Source organism: Rana temporaria, chromosome 6 (genome assembly GCF_905171775.1).
Source record: "Rana temporaria chromosome 6, aRanTem1.1, whole genome shotgun sequence".
NCBI classification, from domain to species: domain Eukaryota; kingdom Metazoa; phylum Chordata; class Amphibia; order Anura; family Ranidae; genus Rana; species Rana temporaria.
Genome location: NC_053494.1, coordinates 74,762,878 through 74,783,123, shown reverse-complemented (window position 1 = coordinate 74,783,123; position 20,246 = coordinate 74,762,878). Strand labels below are relative to the sequence as shown.

The following is a 20,246-nucleotide window of genomic DNA, read 5'->3' as shown; positions in this document are numbered from 1 at the left end:
GTAGTGCTGCGCTATGTGTGGAGGATGGAGAGGTGGAAAGGAAGTGAAGGGTGGTCTGACTGTGATAGTACAAACAAAAATGGCTTTAAAAAGAGCCGATCAGTGAGCAGGCTGACAAACTTATAAATATTCTAGACAAAAGTGCAAGTAACATAAATTCATACGTTCTTCTTAGTGGAAGGGAATACACAATCAATAAGGTGATGGGAGGTGCAAGTAAAGATATACAATCTGTGTCACACAACCCCCAATTAGCTCTGCTGGGCTCAGTGATGAGCTAGTGCGAAAAAGTCCATAAAGCAGTAAACTGGTGATAAAGATCGATAAGGCAAAAATTTTAACACTAACACCAGAGATCTAAATAATAATTGAAAGTCCAAAATAGGGAAGTGATGGTGTGGGTCCGAATCGATAATGTGAAGAAAACGTGGGTATCCAGTGATCCTTTTAAGGTGACTGAGGATGTCCCCTTACCTTACTGCTGTAAGGTAACAGCATATGACTCCAACCACATATGGTTTATCCAAAAGGGCTCTGGTCCAGGGAAACTAGGTCCTCCTTGGAAGTCGCGTCCCAGGATGGCCAATGTCTCGCGCCCGGGGGGATAAAACCACCAATAGTGTGATATTGTTTTAAAACTTTTAATCAACATAAAATTAAAAGCGAGGGTACTCACATGGTTAAAATTAAATCAGGCATATAAAAAAGAGGGGCAATCGTTCGCCAACGTCACCTTCGGTACCTCTCAGTAGGCTCTTACGCGTATTCGTCACAAGCGTGACTTCTTCAGAAGAAGTCACGCTTGTGACGAATACGCGTAAGAGCTTACTGAGAGGTACCGAAGGTGACGTTGGCGAACGATTGCCCCTCTTTTTTATATGCCTGATTTAATTTTAACCATGTGAGTACCCTCGCTTTTAATTTTATGTTGATTAAAAGTTTTAAAACAATATCACACTATTGGTGGTTTTATCCCCCCGGGCGCGAGACATTGGCCATCCTGGGACGCGACTTCCAAGGAGGACCTAGTTTCCCTGGACCAGAGCCCTTTTGGATAAACCATATGTGGTTGGAGTCATATGCTGTTACCTTACAGCAGTAAGGTAAGGGGACATCCTCAGTCACCTTAAAAGGATCACTGGATACCCACGTTTTCTTCACATTATCGATTCGGACCCACACCATCACTTCCCTATTTTGGACTTTCAATTATTATTTAGATCTCTGGTGTTAGTGTTAAAATTTTTGCCTTATCGATCTTTATCACCAGTTTACTGCTTTATGGACTTTTTCGCACTAGCTCATCACTGAGCCCAGCAGAGCTAATTGGGGGTTGTGTGACACAGATTGTATATCTTTACTTGCACCTCCCATCACCTTATTGATTGTGTATTCCCTTCCACTAAGAAGAACGTATGAATTTATGTTACTTGCACTTTTGTCTAGAATATTTATAAGTTTGTCAGCCTGCTCACTGATCGGCTCTTTTTAAAGCCACTTTTGTTTGTACTATCACAGTCAGACCACCCTTCACTTCCTTTCCACCTCTCCATCCTCCACACATAGCGCAGCACTACCTTCCCCATTAATATAGGCAGATTGCTCTTTTAAATATGGATCTGAAAATCCTTACCAAGTTGCTGGCCAGGAGAATGGGGGGGGGGGGGTTTATCTCGTCCTTAGTGAACATCGATCAGACGGGTTTTATGCCTGGTAAGTCTACGGACACCAACCTGAGACGTTTATTTACACATCTTCAGATTCCTGGTTCTGCCTCTTCCACTAGGGTGGTGGTTTCAGTTGATATAGAAGGCTTTCGACTCCATCGATTGGAACTACATGTTGGCGGTATTGGAGGAAAACGGGTTTTGGCCGGACTTTTTGTAAGTGGATCTCTATTATATACCAATCCTAGGACGGCAATTCGCATAGGCAGCCACACGTCTTCTTTCTTTCAAATTGGTAAAGGCATGAGGCAGGGTTGTCCCCTGTCGCCTTTTTTGTTTGCCCTCATGATAGAACCGATTGCGGTTGCATTGAGAACATCAGGGGAGGTCAGGGCGCTGAGGGTGGGGTCTGTGGATGAGGGACTTTTTGCGCAACGCTCCTTCCTGGATCCCCAAGTCCTTTTTTTAAAAATTGGACAGCCTCACTAGTACATTTTTATGGGCCCCTGGGCAACCCAGAATAGGATTGAAGGTCTTGCAGGAGCCATGGGGTGAGGGGGGGTTGGCCCTGCCAGATTGGCAGAAATATTATTTGGCTGGACAATTGGTGTTTGTTTACAGGTGGTTGACATCGGATGATGGAGACTCGGCCACGGTATTGGAGGCGGCCCACTTGGGTTCATACAAATCGCTACGGCTGGCCGTTCATAGGGGGATTAAGATGGACTTTCCACTCACAGCATCTATGAAAGCTACGATTAAGGCCTGGGGGTAGGCGGTGGCTTATGGCATGCCCAAGTTATAAGGGTTTTTCCCCATCCACTCCATTGTGGATGAATCCTAGGTTGCCACACTTTAACTCCTTTGATGATCCTATGAGCTGGGTGGTAAGGGGGATTAAGACCCTGAAGGATATTACTATGGATGGGGAACTATTAACTTTTGACCAGATTAAAGCTAGACATGATCTACCAAATTCTCAATTTTTCCGTTACATTCAATTACGAGACGCGTTCCAAGCACAGTTTAGAACTTTGACTGTAGAGTCCATATCTTCGGATCTGGAGAATCTGCCGATGACGGAGGGTCTCACCAAAACTGTCAGTTTCTTACAAAAGGTTGTTCGCTACTAGCCCCAGGGCTGTCCACACGTGTAGAGAGCGGTGGGAGGCGGAGGTCCCGGACATTCAGGGGGAGGATTGGGATGACATGTGGGCACACCCGTTCCAGCACCTGGTGTCGGCTAGGGATAGACTTATCCATTTTAAATTCCTCCATAGGATTTATTATACACCTGCTAGGCTGGCGTCTATTTATCCGGCAGTACAGGCAGAGTGCTGGAGTTGTACATTTGCTCCAGCGGCTGCGGAACATGTCTTTTGGAGCTGCCCTCTGATCTCCATATTTTGGACAAAGGTTACATCTTGTATATCTGAAATTTTGATGACTCCCGGTTAGGGTGTGCCTCTTGTGGCTGGTCGAGGATGTGGTCCCATCTAGGGCGCACAGGACTCTACTCAATATACTTTTATTCTATGCAAGAAAGGCCATATTATTACAGTGGCGCAGACCAGGGGCCCCTACATTGGGTTTCTGGAAGGGCTTAGTTAATTCTATGATGCCATATTACAAGTCAACGTACTTATCGAGGGGGTGCGGAGGGAAGTTTGATAAGGTGCGGCGGTCATGGTATAACTCGGATTTGACTCTGGGTTGATGTCTTTAATTGGGGACTGGCTGACTGTGGGGTGATTGTATGTACTTTGCTTTATGTTGTGTAGATGAGTTGGACACAGAGGTCCTACTGCAGAATCCGAGCAGGAGGGGTTGTGGGATGCATAAGGTTCCAAATATTGCTGGGGAGGGAGTGTTCTTGTTTTGTTAAATTGTTAGTCAGGCTCTGTCTATGTTAGATAGAGGTCATTGTTTGTACCTGTGTAATGGGCCATGTTGGCCCTTGTTCGGCTCAGCAAATGCTGGCCGGCTGCTGTTTTGTTTTCTACGTCTCTTGTATAACCAATAAAAATAATAAAAAAAAAAACACACATACACTGCATTAATGCATTCACACAATTTCACAGTAACCATGAAATAAGACAAGGTTCAGGAATATGCCTTTATCCCAATGTTTTGCAAATCTATGTACACTACAAACTGTATGATTGAATCGGTTCCGATATCGCTGTTTTACTAGCCCGACATCTTATTATTCTACATAGGAAACCTAATAAAATATTAAAGATTCTACCTACCAGCAAGGAGTCCTTACATTTAAAGAGCACCTGTAATTTCAGATACATCATGGCAGCGCCTGTTAGCGGGCATCCTTTTACCTGCTGCCGCCACCTCCCTCACCTTGTTGTGTCACTGCCGCATCACCAGCCATCCCATTAAAGTGAATGGGACTGTGTGTCAACAGCGGGTCGTGGTACGGACCCAACGGCAGGGGGTATTGCACACAATCCAGTGGCTGCAGCCACACAATCGCTCTTAAAATAAAGTTACACCCAAACACAAAAATCCCCCCCTTTTTTTTAAGGCTGCCTACATATACACACACGCAAGAACGTAAAGGCATGCGTCAGGGCGCCTACACGTGAAAACGTTGATTGCAATACACGTTACATATCGCCGCGTACACCAGAGTGAGAGCAATAATTCTAGCACCAGACCTCCTCCCAATTGGGGGCCTTTGAAGCAAAAAAAAAAAAAATTGAAGTTTGATGCCATTTTACAGGCACGAAAAAACAAGTTAGACTTACCGGTAATTTGTTTTCCAGAAGTCTTTCAGGACAGCACCTTGAGACATAGTGACTCCACCCACAAGAAAAGGAAACACCACCTTCCTCCAGATCTTTAAAGGGAGGTACCTCCCTAGCATACCTCAGTTGCCTCAGAGAAACCTCAGGCCCCGGCTGGAACACATAAACACATATGTTAGTCATAGCATATTAAAACACTAGGGCGGGTCGTTGCTGTCCTGAAAGACTTCTGGAAAACAAGTTACCGGTAAGTCCAACTTGATTTTTCCCCAAGGCGTCTTTCAGGACAGCACCTTGAGAGGATAACAGAGACTTACCACCTTAGGGCGGGACAACAGCCTGTAGGACCTTTCTGCCTAATGCCTGGTCACCAACAGACGTGAGGTCCAATCTGTAATGCCGCACAAACGTACGGTAGCTTGACCACGTTGCCGCTTTGCAAATCTGCTTAGGGGTGGCACCAGCTCGCTCTGCCCATGTGGTCACCAGTGCTTTTAGTTGAATAAGCACAGATACCTACTGGTGGCACGATGTCTGCATGAGAGTAGGCCTCCAGAATAGATAACTTTAACCATCTGGCCAAGGTAACTTTTGAAGCTTGGCAACCTTTGTTGCCTCCAAAAAGAACAAATAATGAATCTGTGCGTCTGAAGTTTTGTTATTTCCTAGTAGCATAACAAAGCCCTTCTTACATCCAACATATGAAAAAAATATGTTTTCCCCCTGAGGGATTTGCACAGAAGGTAGGAAGCACAATATCCTGGGAGCGATTCCCTGTTGACGCTACCTTAGGCAAAACATTTGGATCTGTTCTCAGAACAATTCTATCTGAAAATAAAGATAAATAAGGTTCCCTTACTGACAAGGGCATGTAATTCAATGACCCTGCGCGCTGACGTGATAGCGACCAGGAACAACATTTTTAAAGTAAGATCTCTAAGAAAGATGCCATTTCGGGAAACCTTTAACCTGAACCGGTCTAGACTTAGTAAGGGCTTTGAAGAACCTAGCCACTAGTGGTTCTGAGGCCACGGATCTTTCCAGAAACACTGACAAGGCAGATACTTGTACCTTCAAAGTACTGATTGCCAGACCTTTAGGCTGCCTTCACATTGGGCAGCAGAGGTGCGGTGACGGTACAGCCGCGATATTTTTAGCGCCCTTATACCGTCGTATTTACCGCGATATTCGGGCGCTAGCGGTGAGGTTTTAACCCCGCGCTAGCGGCTGAAAAAGGGTTAATATCGCCCGCGGCATTATTACCGCGGTTTCCCATTGATTTCAATGGGAAGGCGCGGTATAGGAGCGGTAAACACTCCACTCCTATACCGCTCCAAAGATGCGGCTAGCAGGACTTTTGGAGCAGTCCTGCTACCGCACCGCTTCAGTGTGAAAGCCTTCGGGCTTTCACATTGAAGCCTGCAGGGCATGATTTTTTCATGCGGTATAGCAGCGCTATTTTTAGCACTGTACCGCATGAACGCCTCAATGTGAAAGGGGCCTTATCTGCTCTGTCTTGCAAAAACTCTAAAATGGACCCAAGATCGTTTTCGGTCTTGACCAGACAAGTTACACCAAGAAGTATACACCTTCCATACTTGTGTATATAGCCCTCGTTACTTTCTTCCTACTTTCTACTAGAGTAGAAACTAATCGGTCAGAAAAAAAACTTTTCTTTAAAAGTTGCCTTTCAGATACCAGGCTGCAAGGGAGAGACTGGACACATCTGGGTGAGTCACAGGACGCTGTATTAACAGATCCTGCCTGAGAGGTAGATGCCAACATGGCTTGGTCGCCATTCCCAGTACCGTTGAGAACCAAGCTCTTCTGGGCCAGTACAGGGTGATCAAGATGACCGGTACCTTCTCCCTCTGGATTTTCCTTAGTACTAAAGGGATTAACTGGAACGGTGACGCGCGAAGCACAGGCGAAACCTCCAAGGGTGCGTCAGAGCGTCTATTCCTAGGGACCCGTCCAGTCTGTTTAGGGAAAAGAATTGAGGTACTTGAGAATTTTCCTTTGAGGCAAACAGATCCACATCTGGCCGACCCCACCTGTTGGAAATTTCCACAAAGACCTCCGGGTTCAGAGACCACTGACTCCCATACCAGATGCCTGCTCAGGTAATCCGCCACCCTGTTTAGGGACCCCTTTAGATGTATAGCTGAAAGGGACCGCAAGTTATTTTATGCCCACAGAAGAATCTTTGCCGCAAGAATCTGCAGGGGTCTGCTTCTTGTGCCCCCTGCCTGTTTAGGTATGCCACTGCCGTGGCGTTTCTTGCCCATTGAATGGACAGCATCGTTGAAGTCAGGACTCCCAACGCCGACATTACCTGCCTTATTGTTATAGGCTGGTTGGACTGTAGCCGCAATACGGCGTCCTGAACTTTGTCCTTTTTCTCCTGTGGAAGAAACATTTTTCGGCTCACCGAATCGACTTGGTAACCCAAGAAACGAATCTCCTGAGATGGAACTAGGGATGATTTTTGTAAATTCAAAATCCAGTCCAGCGATTCCAGGTGGTTCTGTGCCCTGGATAGTATGTCTAGTAACCCTTCTTTTTAAGGGAGGAAGAATAATAGGTCGTCTAGGTAGGGTATAACTGCCACCCCCTGTAGACGAAGCGGGGCTAGGGCTTCCGCCATCAGCTTGATAAAAATTTGAGGCGAGGATGACAGCCTGAATGGAAGGGCCCTGTATTGCAGATGATGAACTACTCCCTCCATCTTTACTGCCAACCTGAGGTACCTCTGTGACTGAGGAGAGATTGGCATATGCAGATATGCGTCCCTCAAATCTATTGACGCCATATAACAGTCTGGCGTCAATAGATTCTTTACCGAACAGATTGAATCCATCTTGAACTTTCTGTATTTGACAGATTTGTTCAGAGGCTTCAAGTTTAGGATCATTCTGAATTTTCCTGTAGGTTTCTTTATCAGGAAAATGTGTAAATAGAAACCCAGTTGTTCCTCTGGAGGTACTTGTACCACCACACCCTGTTGCATCAGCTCTTTTAAAGATAAGGATTTTTCCCTGAGAACTCTATGACATAACCCTGGGCAAGGGTGGTCAGGATGTACTGATTGGATGTTACCACTGACCACTGTGGAAGGAACTTCTGCAGTCTTCCGCCTAACCGCATGGCTGAGTCATTGGGATTTCTCGGCTTGCGGAGGAGGATGGAAAAGGATTTCACCTTTCCCTTTGGCTTTCTGTGCGGCCCAATTCCTCCTGCCTCCTTGGGGTTTGTGGTCTTTTCCTTGAGCCTTTTTGGAGGTAAAAAAAAAAAAAAACACGTCTTGGGGGTTGTTACTACTTCTTTACTGGGAAGGATTTTTTCCGATCAGCTGTCTGGTCTAGGATATTCTCTAGATCAGGCCCAAAAAGAAGGTCCCCCGAAAAAGGAATCCCGCTAAGCTTTCATTTTTGAAGCTGCATCACCTGGCCAGGTCTTTAACCACAATGCTCTTCTTGCGGTATTAGTCAAGGCTGCGGACCTTGCCGACATCTTGATTGCTTCAGCTGAAGCATCTGCTATGTAAGCAACTGCAGAGGATAGAGTGGAAAAAATCTAAAATTTCCTGTTTAGGCGAGTCCGCCACCATATGGGCTTTCAGCTGGTTAGTCCAAAATTTCTAGCTACACACGTTGTGGCCATAGCGGGTTTTAAATTATACATAATATTTACTATAAAAAAAAAAAAAAAAAAATTATACATAATAGATTGCCAAGATCTTTTTAATAAGAGATCCATGCGTTTGTCCATTGGGTCTTTTAAAACCCCAATATCTTCAAAAGACACATCAGTGGACCTGGAGAAGAAATGACCGGATGGACCGGAAATGTCCGACCCGTGGGCTCACTTAGACCTAATACATGCGGTCGTGTAAACTCAACTCCTTTTTCTCCTCACTTAGTCCTAACATGACATGAATGGCCCTAAGAAAGCTATCTACCTTCTCTAGGGATAATTTAAACCTGAAAGGAGAGGCTGCTTACTCCTCTCCCGAGTCCTCTAAATCCTCACTAAGGCACTGTCCTTCCCTGGTAACAGATTCTTCAGCTAAAGGTTCTACCAATGGTATGGTCACCGACCCCTGGGAGGACTGTGAAGTGGAGGCCTGAGAGTCAGCCGGGGTAACTAAAGAGTCACGAAAAGTTTGAATCGTGGCAAATAGTTCCTTCTTTACAGAGGCCATCAACTCTTCACGTACAGAGGCCGATTCCTCCTGAACTAAAGAAGATATACAAGTGCTGCATAGTGCTTTCTTCCAATTCTCTCCCATCTTTGTCCTACACGAAGGACATTTATTTTTTGGGTCATAGCTCTTGACCTGGAGAGAAGAAAAAAAAAAAAAAAGGAGGGAGAAAGCAAGGGAATTCTTAGTGAAACCTGGTCTCCATAGGTGAATCCCCCTCACAGGTGCACTAGGAAAGGAAAGTGAACTTCCAGTGCCCAGACAGGCCCCTTGCCACTAGGGGGGGGATGGTAAAAAAAAAAAAAAAAAAAAAGACCGGAACAATACAGGTAAAAGAAAAAGGTAGACTTTAACCGCTGCCTCCTACCTGAACCTTGCTGGTGTCTGTGCCTGTTCCCACTGCCGTAATTTCTGCGTCCTCCATTAGCAGTGTACAGCGCTCAAACAGTGGCTTCCACGCTGTTTCCAGACTCCCTTAGTGCCACTGCACCGTAAACGGAAATAGACCCCAGCCTCGGTCCTGCCTCTTCCCCCTGCGTTGTGCCAGGAACGACCCTGCGCTAACCCGGGGGTCTGTTGCGGCCACGCCAAAAATGTCGGCGATGTGCACGTTTGAACGCCGCTAGATCCCAGCGTTTTTAGGCTCTCCCCGAGCACTGAAGGAGGAAGAGGAGCCCGGTACCACCGCCGATCGGATTGGCCAGGAGGACCGACAGTCTCGGAGGAAAAAAGTAAGAGGGAAGCCCTTCCTTCAGGAACACCTGAGAGGTACTGACTCCACCCCCACACCGAAGATGTTCCCTCCAGCCGGAGGAAACACAAAAACTGAGGTATGCTAGGGAGGTACCTCCCTTTAAAGATCTGGAGGAAGAAGGCGTTTCCTGTGGTTGTGGGTGGAGTCACTATCTCAAGGTGCTGTCCTGAAAGACGCCTTAGGAAATATATATTTTATAGTTTGGTATGTGGGTAGGGCTGGGGAAAAAAAAAAATTCAATTGGAATCTTGAAACGAGTTGCGAGAGCAAATCGATTCAAATTTTGACCAAATTTAATTTTTTTCCCCCATAGGACATTTCCCAGGATCGCTGCGAGATTTATTTATTTTTAGGCGAGGCCACGGCTTCGGCCTAGCCTAAAAACTTAGGACCGGCACGGTGTCCATCAGAAAGAAAAAAAAATAAAAAATAAAAAGTTTGAATCGTGAATCAAGTTTTTTTTTTTTTTTTTAAATCGCAGACTTTTTGGGGGGCCAAAATCAGCCAGCTCAACACATTGGGTACTTATTTGGCGTAACCTCATCTTCCATATGTTACCAAAAATTTGTATTGTATTGCCTTTGCTTGCCAAGATTCACGTCAGTGTGTTTTTTACTGATATACTGCGTTTTCCTAGACTTGTGGTAATATTGTGTGACCAAAAAAAAAAAAAATTAGAACTACCGCTATTTTATTCTCTAGGGTGTCCGCTTTCAGAAAACATAAAATGTTTGGGGTTTTGTGTAAGCTTCAAGGCTAAAGTGATTTTTTTTTTTAAATGTGTGTTCAAAAAAAAAAAAATGCAGAACCGGCTCTGGCATCGAAAGGGTTAAAAAAAAATATATATGATTTAAATCAAGCCTTGTTACTAGCGATTTAAATCAAATCCATCCTGCCCTGAGATAAGACAAAGTTCAGGACTATTCTTTTATCCAGGGCTCGACAAATCCCGGGCGCCAGGTCACCATGGCGACTAGAAATGGTGTCCTGGCGACTTGGCTTGGAAGGTGGTGCCATCTGGTGGTGAGCCGTTGGTATTACAAGTTAAGCATTACAAGTTAAACAGCAATTCTAATGTCATTTTTCACTATTTTTCACTGCCATCATATTCCCTCTAATTAGAACCCCCAAACATTATATATATTTTTTATCCTAACACCATAGAGAATAAAATGGCGATCGTTGCAATACTTTGTCACGCCGTATTTGCGCAGCGGTCTTACAAGCGCACTTTTTTGGGAAAAATTTTCTTTTTTTAATTAAAAAAATAAAAAACAGTAAAGTTATCCCCATTTTTTTTTTAATAAAAGGAAAGAATGTTACGCCGAGTAAATTCATACCCAACATGCCACGCTTCAAAATTGCGTCCGCTTGTGGAATGCCGACAAACTTTTACCCTTTAAAATCTTCATAGGCGACGTTTAAAAAAAAAATCTACAGGTTGCATGTTTTGAGTTAGAGGAGGACTAGGGCTAGAATTATTGCTCTCGCTCTACCAATCGCGGCGATACCTCACATGTGTGGTTTGAACACCATCTACATATGCGGGCGCTGCTCACGTATGTGTTCGCTTCTGCGCGCAAGCTCGTCGGGACGGGTTGCGGTTTCTGGCTCCTAACTTTTTTAGCTGGCTCCTAAATTCCAAGCAAATTTGTCAACCCCTGCGCTTTATCCCATTGTTTTGCAAATCTATGTACACTACAAACGGTATGATTGTTGGAAGAGCAATGCAACCTGCATTGCTCTTCCAAGTGTGAGGAGGAAGGGCAAGCAGTAAAAATGGAAGTGAAGGTCATTGGGGCGTGGCCAAGAGCGGCATGTGAGCGGACGTGTCTCACAGAGCTCCCTGGAAGCATACTACAGTGATCCTTCTACCGGCCGATATACTGCTAGATTTCGGTACCGGACATTACCTGACTGTACTACCGCACTCGGGGCACGCACCGTTCCGTTCGTCCACACGATCACCGGCATGATGACCCGCAAACAGCTCAAAGGAGACGAGCTGCCGGATTTGTAAAATGGCACCGTGGCAGCCTGGAAAGCACGAGGGGACAAGAAAGACACGGGTAAGAACCCCCCAAGACACCTAAAGCCAGGGGAAGGAGGTCCCTAAGGATATGGTGTACTATGCGCAAAAGCTAAATAACATAGCAGACCGTCCCTCGGATGAGGAGCTGGATGCCACACTGGACATTTTCAATGCACTGATGCCGGGGCCTTTCTCTGCCCAGGCCTCACAACGGGCTTCAGCCCAGATTACACCTGCAGTGAATACAGGGGAGGTGGAGGAGGATGAGGGCGCTGAGCAACCCACGCTGGCTCATATTTTAAAAGCAGTGAATAAGTGTACAGCTTCGGTGCAGACTTTGCAGCAACATTTTGGGGGATTGAAGGAGGAGGTGGGGTTGATCCGCCACGACTTCCAGAAAATCAGGGAGCGTACCACGGCGGTGGAGAGCCGTGTTAGTGAGGTGGAAGATAGAATGGCCCCCCCTCATTAGGGAACTGCAGGTCACAGCCAGAACTGCGACAACTACTGAGAACCGTAACGAAGACATTGAGAACCGTTTGAGGAGGAGCAATGTCCGCATAGTTGGCCTCCCTGAAAAAAACGGAAGGCCGGGATCCCACCGCATTTGTGGAAGCCTGGCTGCAAGAAGTTTTTGGCAAAGATGCCTTTACACCCTTCTATTCAGTGGAGAGGGCGCATAGAGTGCCACCTAGGCCTCTCCCCCCTGGCAACCCGCCACGCACCATGCTTGCTAAACTACTTAACTTCAAGGACAAGGAAATTATTCTGAGACTGGCCAGAGAACGTCGCGACATTCAATTTAATGGAGTGAGGGTGTCCTTCTACCCCGACTTCTCGGCAGATGTGCAGAGGCGCAGGGCCAAATTTGGAGAAGTAAAGAGAAGATTACAACGCCTGCGAGCTAACTACGCAATGCTCTACCCTGCTAAGCTCTGGATCATTGCAGGAGGAAGGGCCCAATTTTTTAAGTCGGTGGCGGGGGCCTCATCGTGGCTGGATATGAATAAACACCCGATTCGCCAGGCAGAGGGCCCGGCGGTGGACGCGGACTGATTTATCCTGATCTGATGGACTGAGAAGTTTGATGGTAAGACGGTTCATTTTTCTTTTTCTTGCCAAAGACTGTTGGTTTTCCTTGGCCATCATCCACATGGTCGTATGACCGGGAGAACAATATATGTAGTCTTTTCTACTCAGGAAATGAGCGAACTGTTTTTTTTCTGACTTTCCTAGTTCTTCATGCGACTTGGATCACATACGGAGTGCCCGAGGAGGCACAGTGTTGGGGCCACAGATTGCCTGTTGCGTCTGTGGCAGGATAGGGGCACAGGTTTTGCCCTGCAGCTGTGTGCTGCAAAGTTGATGTGCTTTTTTTTTTGGTTCTATTGATTTCTTTTTGTTTTTTGGATGCTACTCTCTTTCTCTCACACCCAGAAGGACTGTTACTTCAGATCCACATTCCCTACCGCAGGACTGAGTCTCCCCTGACTGTGCACAATCTAAGCGGTGAGGTCTGGATAACCACTCCATATTGGGGTATATCTGACTGTTTGAAGCTGTCGGCCCAGGTTTTGCTATTTTTTCATTTTTTTGCCTGTTTTGCATTATTATTTTAGATCACCCAGGAGGACGCCTATTCTGCATTAGCAATGCTATATGATGTTCTACCGCTGGATAGGGTGGTGGGAAATGGTGTTTTTCTTGGCGTGTGGAGGTTTGATATGACATGTGATGCCGTTCTAAATGGGACATGACAGGGATTGATGTAATTTCATGGAATGTACAGGGTTTGGGAGATCTACTTGAACTATGGTGTCCACCTCCCTCAGGAAGCATTTTCCAGCTATATGTGTCTTGCAGGAGACTCATTTGACTCCAGACACTAAGTCATGGATGGGGTTTGCTTGGGCAGGCTGGACATATCACTCCACTCACACCTCATATTCAAGGGGTGTGAGTGTATTGATACATAGATCCCTGGACTTTCAGTTAATAGACTCTAGGATTGATCAGGAGGGGAGATTTGTGTTCTTAGTATGCAAAGTATACCAATTGACAATCATTCTGGCTGCAGTATATGTTCCTCCTCCATTCAGTCCTCAAATATTGCGTACCCTCCTGGCCTTTCAGCTGTGCAATCCTGGTGTCCCATTGGCTGTAGTGGGGGATTTCAATGGGATTATAAACCCATACTTGGATAGACACCACGTCCCGGAGGGAGCCCCGGGGATGACGACAAGATCAGCCATAGCAAAGTTTACAGAGGAGGTGGGATGGGTGGACCCCTGGAGACTGAAAAACCCCCTAGAGAAACAATTTTCCTGCTTTTCTAAGACGCATATGTCTTTATCCAGGATAGATCTGTGTTTGTGCTCAGACTCTGCAACTCAAGGATGTCGAGGATATACAGTATCTCCCCCGATGTGTCTCAGATCACTCCCCCATCTTACTCTCCTTGAGGGTTAGGCCTCTTACTACCCTGCCGCGAGCACCGTGGAAGCTTAATGCCTTTTGGCTTAACCTCTTCCCCTCACATGAAAAAATTGAGAAGGATATTGTGGCCTACTGGCAGAGACATGCAGATCATCCTGGTACAGACACTGCCTGGGATGCTTTTAAAGCCTTTTTGAGAGGAATCTTCATTGCCGAGGTGAACGCCATTAAACACAACACGCCTGAACAGAGGGATCAGATAGCACAGATGGTAATACGCTTAGAGGCAGAGTACATAGCCAACTCGGGGGAGGGCTCTTGGGAGGCATGGATAGCAGCTCAGGGCGCATTGACTAGACTTGACACCTCTAGGGCTGACAGAAAGCGTTTCTTTTCTAAAATGGCTTTTTATGAAGAGGGGGAACAGACAGGCAAACTCCTAGCTAAAATAGTACAATCACAACAGACGTCCCCATCCATTGGAGCTCTTAGGGCAGAGGGAGGAAAACTAGTAAACACCCCTGATCTGGTGATGAGGGAACTGGTCAGATTCTACTCGGGCCTGTACGAATTGAAGCAAACACATACTGGGGAGGAGACTCTGGATTTTCTGCAAGGGATAGAGCTACCGTGTTTAACATGTCAAATCGCATCTCAAATCGTTCCAAATCGTACCCAGTGTGAACCAGGGCTGAGGCTGGGTTCACACTACTACACCACTTTCATCCTACTTTGCTCTGTGTTCAATGTTTCCCTATGAGAGCGTCTTGTAGCGTCCTACACAAGTCGGTCCGACTTTGAAAATGCTCCCTGTACTACTTTTGGTCCTACATTGATCCTACTTCAGGCCCATTGAATATCATTGAAGTCAGACCAAAGTAGTATCCTGTTCATGAAAGTAGGATGGATGTAGGACCAATGTAGGATAAATGTAGGACCAATGTAGCAGAGCAAAGTAGGATGAAAGTAGTGTAGTAGTGTGAACCCAGCCTCAAAGAGCACCTGTCATTTCAGATTCATCATGACACCTGTTCGCGGGCATTTACTCACCTGCTACTGCTACGTCTCTCACCTTGTTGTGTCACATCACCAGGCCTCCCATTAAAGTGAATGGGAATGTCGGTGAGTCAACAGCAGGTCAGAGGAGGAGCTGCTGCGGAACAGAGATGACAGTTGCTCCTTAAAAATGATGATTTAAATAAAGCATTTTTACTAGCTATTTAAAAATGACTTATGTATCAAATCCACCCTGTTTATATGTAACATTTCACTGCGCATAAATGCGAGTGGACAAGGTACTTGTAATGTAGATCAGAAATACTTGATTTAGTTATAAAAAATAAAAAAAAACAACACACCTTATAAAAATAACATTTGTTATATGAAAACTAATCAGTAAGCAGTGTATAAATAGGTTTGTCGATCTGCATAACCGATTAATAAAGTGATTTTAAAGTCCCTTTTTCTATTAAAATAACAAACATGTTATACTTACCTGCTCTGTGCAGTGGTTTTGCGCAGGGAAGCCCAGAGCCTCCTTTTCTCAAGTCCCTGGCTGGAACTCCTGGCCCCTCCCTCCTGTTAAGTGCCCCCACAGCAAGCAGCTGTGGACATTGCTGGGTGGAGATGGGGGCTCAGGTAAGCATTGGGGGGCTGCTGCACACATCTTAATGCATAAAAAAAAAATCCACCTTTACAACCACTTTAGGCAGCCCACAGATTACTCCATTTTCTATCCATCCACCATGGATGGAACACAGTGTTGATGGGGGAATGCCTCCAGCAGCGCTATTGTATTCATACAGTAATCACACGTAGAAAAATATGACTGCACCAAAGATGTTCGAACGATGGATCGACTTTGATACAATCAGCCTGACCATACATGGATCAAAGTTTTGCTGGGGTGGCCAAATTTCGATCCATGTATGGGCTGTCTTTATTAGCTGTTTCTGTGTCCAGAGTATGCTTACTTCCTGTTCTTCTGTCTAACTCACCACCGTAATGCGAGGCTTTCTTCCTGGTGTGGAGAAAGCCTTGAGGGGAGAGCAGGAGTGTCAGGACGCCCACTAACACACAGCTCCTTTATCTGCAAAGTAGAGAGAGTGTCCTGACTTGCCTGCTCGCCCCCCTCAAGAGGCTTTCTCCACACCAGGAAGAAAGCCTCGCATTACGGTGGTGAGTTACAGACAGAAGAACAGGAAGTGAGCATTTCTCAGAAGAAATAAGGACATTTAAAAGCAAAATTGAAGGATGAGGTAAGTGAAGGAGGACTGCACTAAAAGGTAAAGGAAGCTATTTAGGGGGAATAAAAAAATCCATTACAACCCCTTTAAGCTAATGGTCATTGAGCTTAGTGTGTTCTGGATGTCAATGTGTTGTGATTGCTTGAGTAGACCAGCATTGTGTTTTTCTCTTTACAGGGTTTGGATTCAATTTTGTCTGCAACAGTATTAGAACATAACATTTTATGTATGAAAAGCTGAGAGTATTTCTGAGTCGTATATACAGACCTGGACTGTTAGGTCAGTGCCCCCACCAATAAAAAAATTTAACTGCCCACCACAGCTTTCCAGCATAGTCTTGACTAGTTGCTGGCACCACACACACACACCATATACACACACACACACACACACACACGTGTATGTGTAATATATATTATACACACACACACACACACACCTCTTATGCTACAAGACTAGGACAACCCAGAAGAATGATCTTTTACTTTGTGCCTGTTGTAGCTTTTATATGACCACTAAGAGTCACCACACATGGTACAACCTGACCATACAATCAACTTCATATTTGCCAAAAACGATGTAATCTGATGATCTGCCCAAATCCAAATTAAGTTCCATCCAATAAGACATACCCTTACACTCCATATTTGATAGATCTAAAAGGAGATTATACAATCAGATTGTAATGTGTGGTAAGTTTAAAATAAGCATGCGATTCCTGTCTGATGCTGTAACAGGCCCACTAAACACAAAAACAAATAATCCGGTATAAATTAACAATCTAAGCTAATGTGCCCGTGTGCACTACTTTACTATAAAGCATTAAACGGTTCCAGTAACGCTCTTCCAAAACACACAAACAAGCCTTTATATTAGTGAACGACACATTATATAAATACTACATGCAAGTAGGATGGCCTTCCGGTGACTAGAATTAAATTTCGCAAAAATCAGTATACATCACAAGACAAAGGCACTGCTTTAATGACAGCAACACCCAAGTTTTTACTTGTAACCCCACTTGAATCCTACAACGCTCTCACCTGCACGATGTCCATGTTATGCCTTCGTCTGTCCCCCGTATTGCTTTCTACACGTGTATAGCAGAGCATGTGATAACGCCCACGGCCACTGAACGTCAATTCCGCTTCTAAACCGGAAGTTGAGTCGCTGAGGAAATGACGTCAAGTAATTATCTAGCGAAAAAAATATGTAGCAAATACTATTATAGTAGCAGTTATCTGCAGTCCACTTGTAGTATGAAATTCAGTTTCCAATGAAATTGCAAGGGGGTTTCGCTGGGGAGTGGAGCTCCACATTTGAAAGGAAGCATGTGGCCTCCACTCCACTTTTGTTTTTAAATTAACTTTATTGTAACAAACAATGAATGGCTGTAGCTAGAGTAGCACTGTAGACAGGAAACGTGTCCTCCACACCACATTTTTTTCTTGTTTAATGAACTTTAAAGTGGAGTTCAAGAGCCCTTTCACACTGAGCTGTGGGCAGCGTCAGCGGTTAAGCGGCACTAGTTTTAGTGGCGCTTTACCACTGTTTTAGTGGCGCTATACAGTCGCTAGAGGGCCACTTTTAAACCCTGCTAGCGGCCGAAGAAAGGGTTAAATGGGCCCTTGTAGCACTGCTCCGAAGTGCTTTGCAGGCGATTCAGCAGCGGTGCCCATTCATTCCTCCACTGCCCCAAAGATGCTGCTTGCAAGACTTTTTTTAATGTCCTGCCAGCGCAGCGCCCCACTATGAAAGCACTTGGACTTTCACATTGGGGTTGTAGGGGAGGCGTTTTTCAGTCACTATTTTTAGCGCCTGAAAAACTCCTCAGTTTGAAAGGGGTCTTATGTGTTTATTTAGGCTACTTTCACACTGAGATGTGCGGCCAAAAAAAGGGTAAAACGTTCAGTTTTAAGGGGCTTTGGAAGCACTGCCTATTCATTGCAATGGCCAGGGCTTTGTAGGAGCGCTAAACACAGCGCTCCCAACCAGCCCCAAAGATGCTGCTTGCAGGACTTTTCGTAACGTCCCACAAGTGCACCGCACCAGTGTGAAAAGACACACTGCAATGAATGGGAGGTGGCTTTCAGGCACTTTGCATAGGCTATTTCTAGCACCAAAGCGCCTGAAAACCGCTTCAGTGTGAAAGGGGTCTAAAAGTCAGCAGCTACAAAAACTGTAGCTGTTGACTTCTAATAAACACACACTTATATGTCCCACGGTCCAGCAGTTTTCTTCTCTCCTCCCTCGGCGGCGATTTCTGAATCTCTACTATGGGCACCCGACTGTGACAACTTGCAGCTTAACAGCTGGGTGCCCATTGCGCATGAGCGAGCGGCACTGCGCTCTGTGATTGGTCCCGAAGTCTGTCCTGTGTTCCAGAAGACTTTGGCGACCGGAACGGAAGTGGCACCTATTAAAATCAGGTACCCAATCCCCCCTCTTCCCCAAAAGCTCAGTTTCACCATCAGGAGCTGGGGAAGAGTCCGTAAATCGGAAGTTCCACAATTCCCGATGGTACTGTAGCTGACTGCAAATTGAAGCTCCACAGGAAACATGTGACCTCCACAGGTTTTTTCCCCTTCAGTGCCAAGTAGTTTTTGCATTTTCTGCACACGTTTAAAAAAATCTATTTAGGCCTGAAGATTACATAAAACCCCCCAAAAAATATATTTTTTATGAAAGCAGACATCCTAGAGAAAAAAATTGTGGTAGTTAATTTTTTGTATGTGTAGCGCCCTGCTCCTGTTGAACAGGCGCTGCTTTAAATTTAGTGGGGGTCTGAGCTGTTATTTGGCTCAGACCATAGTGATTAAGGGCAATTTAGCCTCTGTTCCAGCCATGGCTGTGCTGAGAGTATCCACCATTGCTCGTCTGAGGGTGTTATTACCACCCCAGGCCAAGGGTGGCAGCAGCAAGGTCTGGGTGTATTGAGTGTCCCCCTCGGCAGCGATTCAGTGGGAGTGGTCGCCCTGCTGTGCATGCTGGGGAGGGGTACTTAAGGGACAGACGCCATTGGTGCGGTGTCTGTCGTCCGCCCGCACCTCGTGGTCCGCCTGGCCTGAGGTGCGCGTCCTGAATCCTAGTCCCGGGAACCACGCTGGCCTGGGAACCACGCTGGCCCGGGGCTGCGGTTTCGCTTGTGGGCCCAGTTGTCTGGCTGGGGCCTGTGCTGAAAGGGTGATCCTGTGCTGTCCGTCCTGCGGGAGGAAGCCACTTGATGAAGGAAGCCAGGGGAGGACCTTTCCTGGAGAGTGCCATGTAAGAGGCTGGTACCTTGGGAGAAGGTCTGGAAACTTCATCGAAGGATGCACCGTACACCGAAAGGCTTGACAGTGTCGCCTGTTGGATCTAAAAGTTCTAAAGAAGCCAAGTTAAAGAGATCCGGGTGCTGAATCCTGTGGCAGGGGATTCCGGACCAAAGTGTCTCATCTACAAAGGAAGGTCTGTGGCAGAGACTGTACCTTGCTTCCTGCGCCATCCTGGCTGCTAGGCCAGTGAGAGGGACCTATCCGGGTGAGCAATACCCACTCTGGCGACGAGAACTGTTTGCTGGAAACAGGAGTGTTTCCTTACTTTAATTATGCACCTGAACCTACCTACCCTTCCACCCCTCATCCTTTCTTTCTTCTAAAGTTCTGCAAAATAAATCCAAGAAAAAGAAGTGCATTGTGTGGACATTGAAATTCTTCAGACTCTCCTTTCACCCTAGACGACGAGAACACAGAGGTAACGTGCCAACCAAAATATAACCAGCAGCTCATGTGGGGGTAGTGCTACATGTGTCACACGATATCACACGTTTTCTAGGAAATGCTAAATTTTTGTAAAAAACACACTAAAGTGAATTTTAAGGCAAACAAACGCAATACATTACCCAATTTTTGGTAAAATATAAAAGCCGAGGTTGCACTAAGTAAATAGATACCGAACATATCATACCTTAAATTTGTGTGCGCCCCTGAAATGGCGACAAACTTCTGTACACTATATTTTCTATAGGCGACTCTTCATAAGTCATCTATAACATAGTTGCCAACATTGTAAAAAAATATAGGGACACTATTATGCCTGTAGGCGGAGTCTTATTATAATTAGAGGGTGGGGCATTCATTTGTAGGCGTGGCATAGCTGGGAAAGAA

The 20,246-nt window shown here is 45.7% G+C and overlaps 1 protein-coding gene across 1 annotated transcript in view; it reads right to left on the bottom strand.

Annotated features, from left to right (window-relative positions):
• RSL1D1 (ribosomal L1 domain containing 1) overlaps positions 1-17,248 on the bottom strand; it is a 199,966-nt gene extending 182,718 nt beyond the window's left edge. The window contains exon 1 of the mRNA XM_040356935.1: positions 17,145-17,248. Within this exon, the coding sequence (XP_040212869.1) occupies positions 17,145-17,213 (69 nt within the window). The 5' untranslated portion in view covers positions 17,214-17,248. The remainder of the gene's footprint in view (positions 1-17,144) is intronic.
• Positions 17,249-20,246: the final 2,998 nt, after the last annotated feature.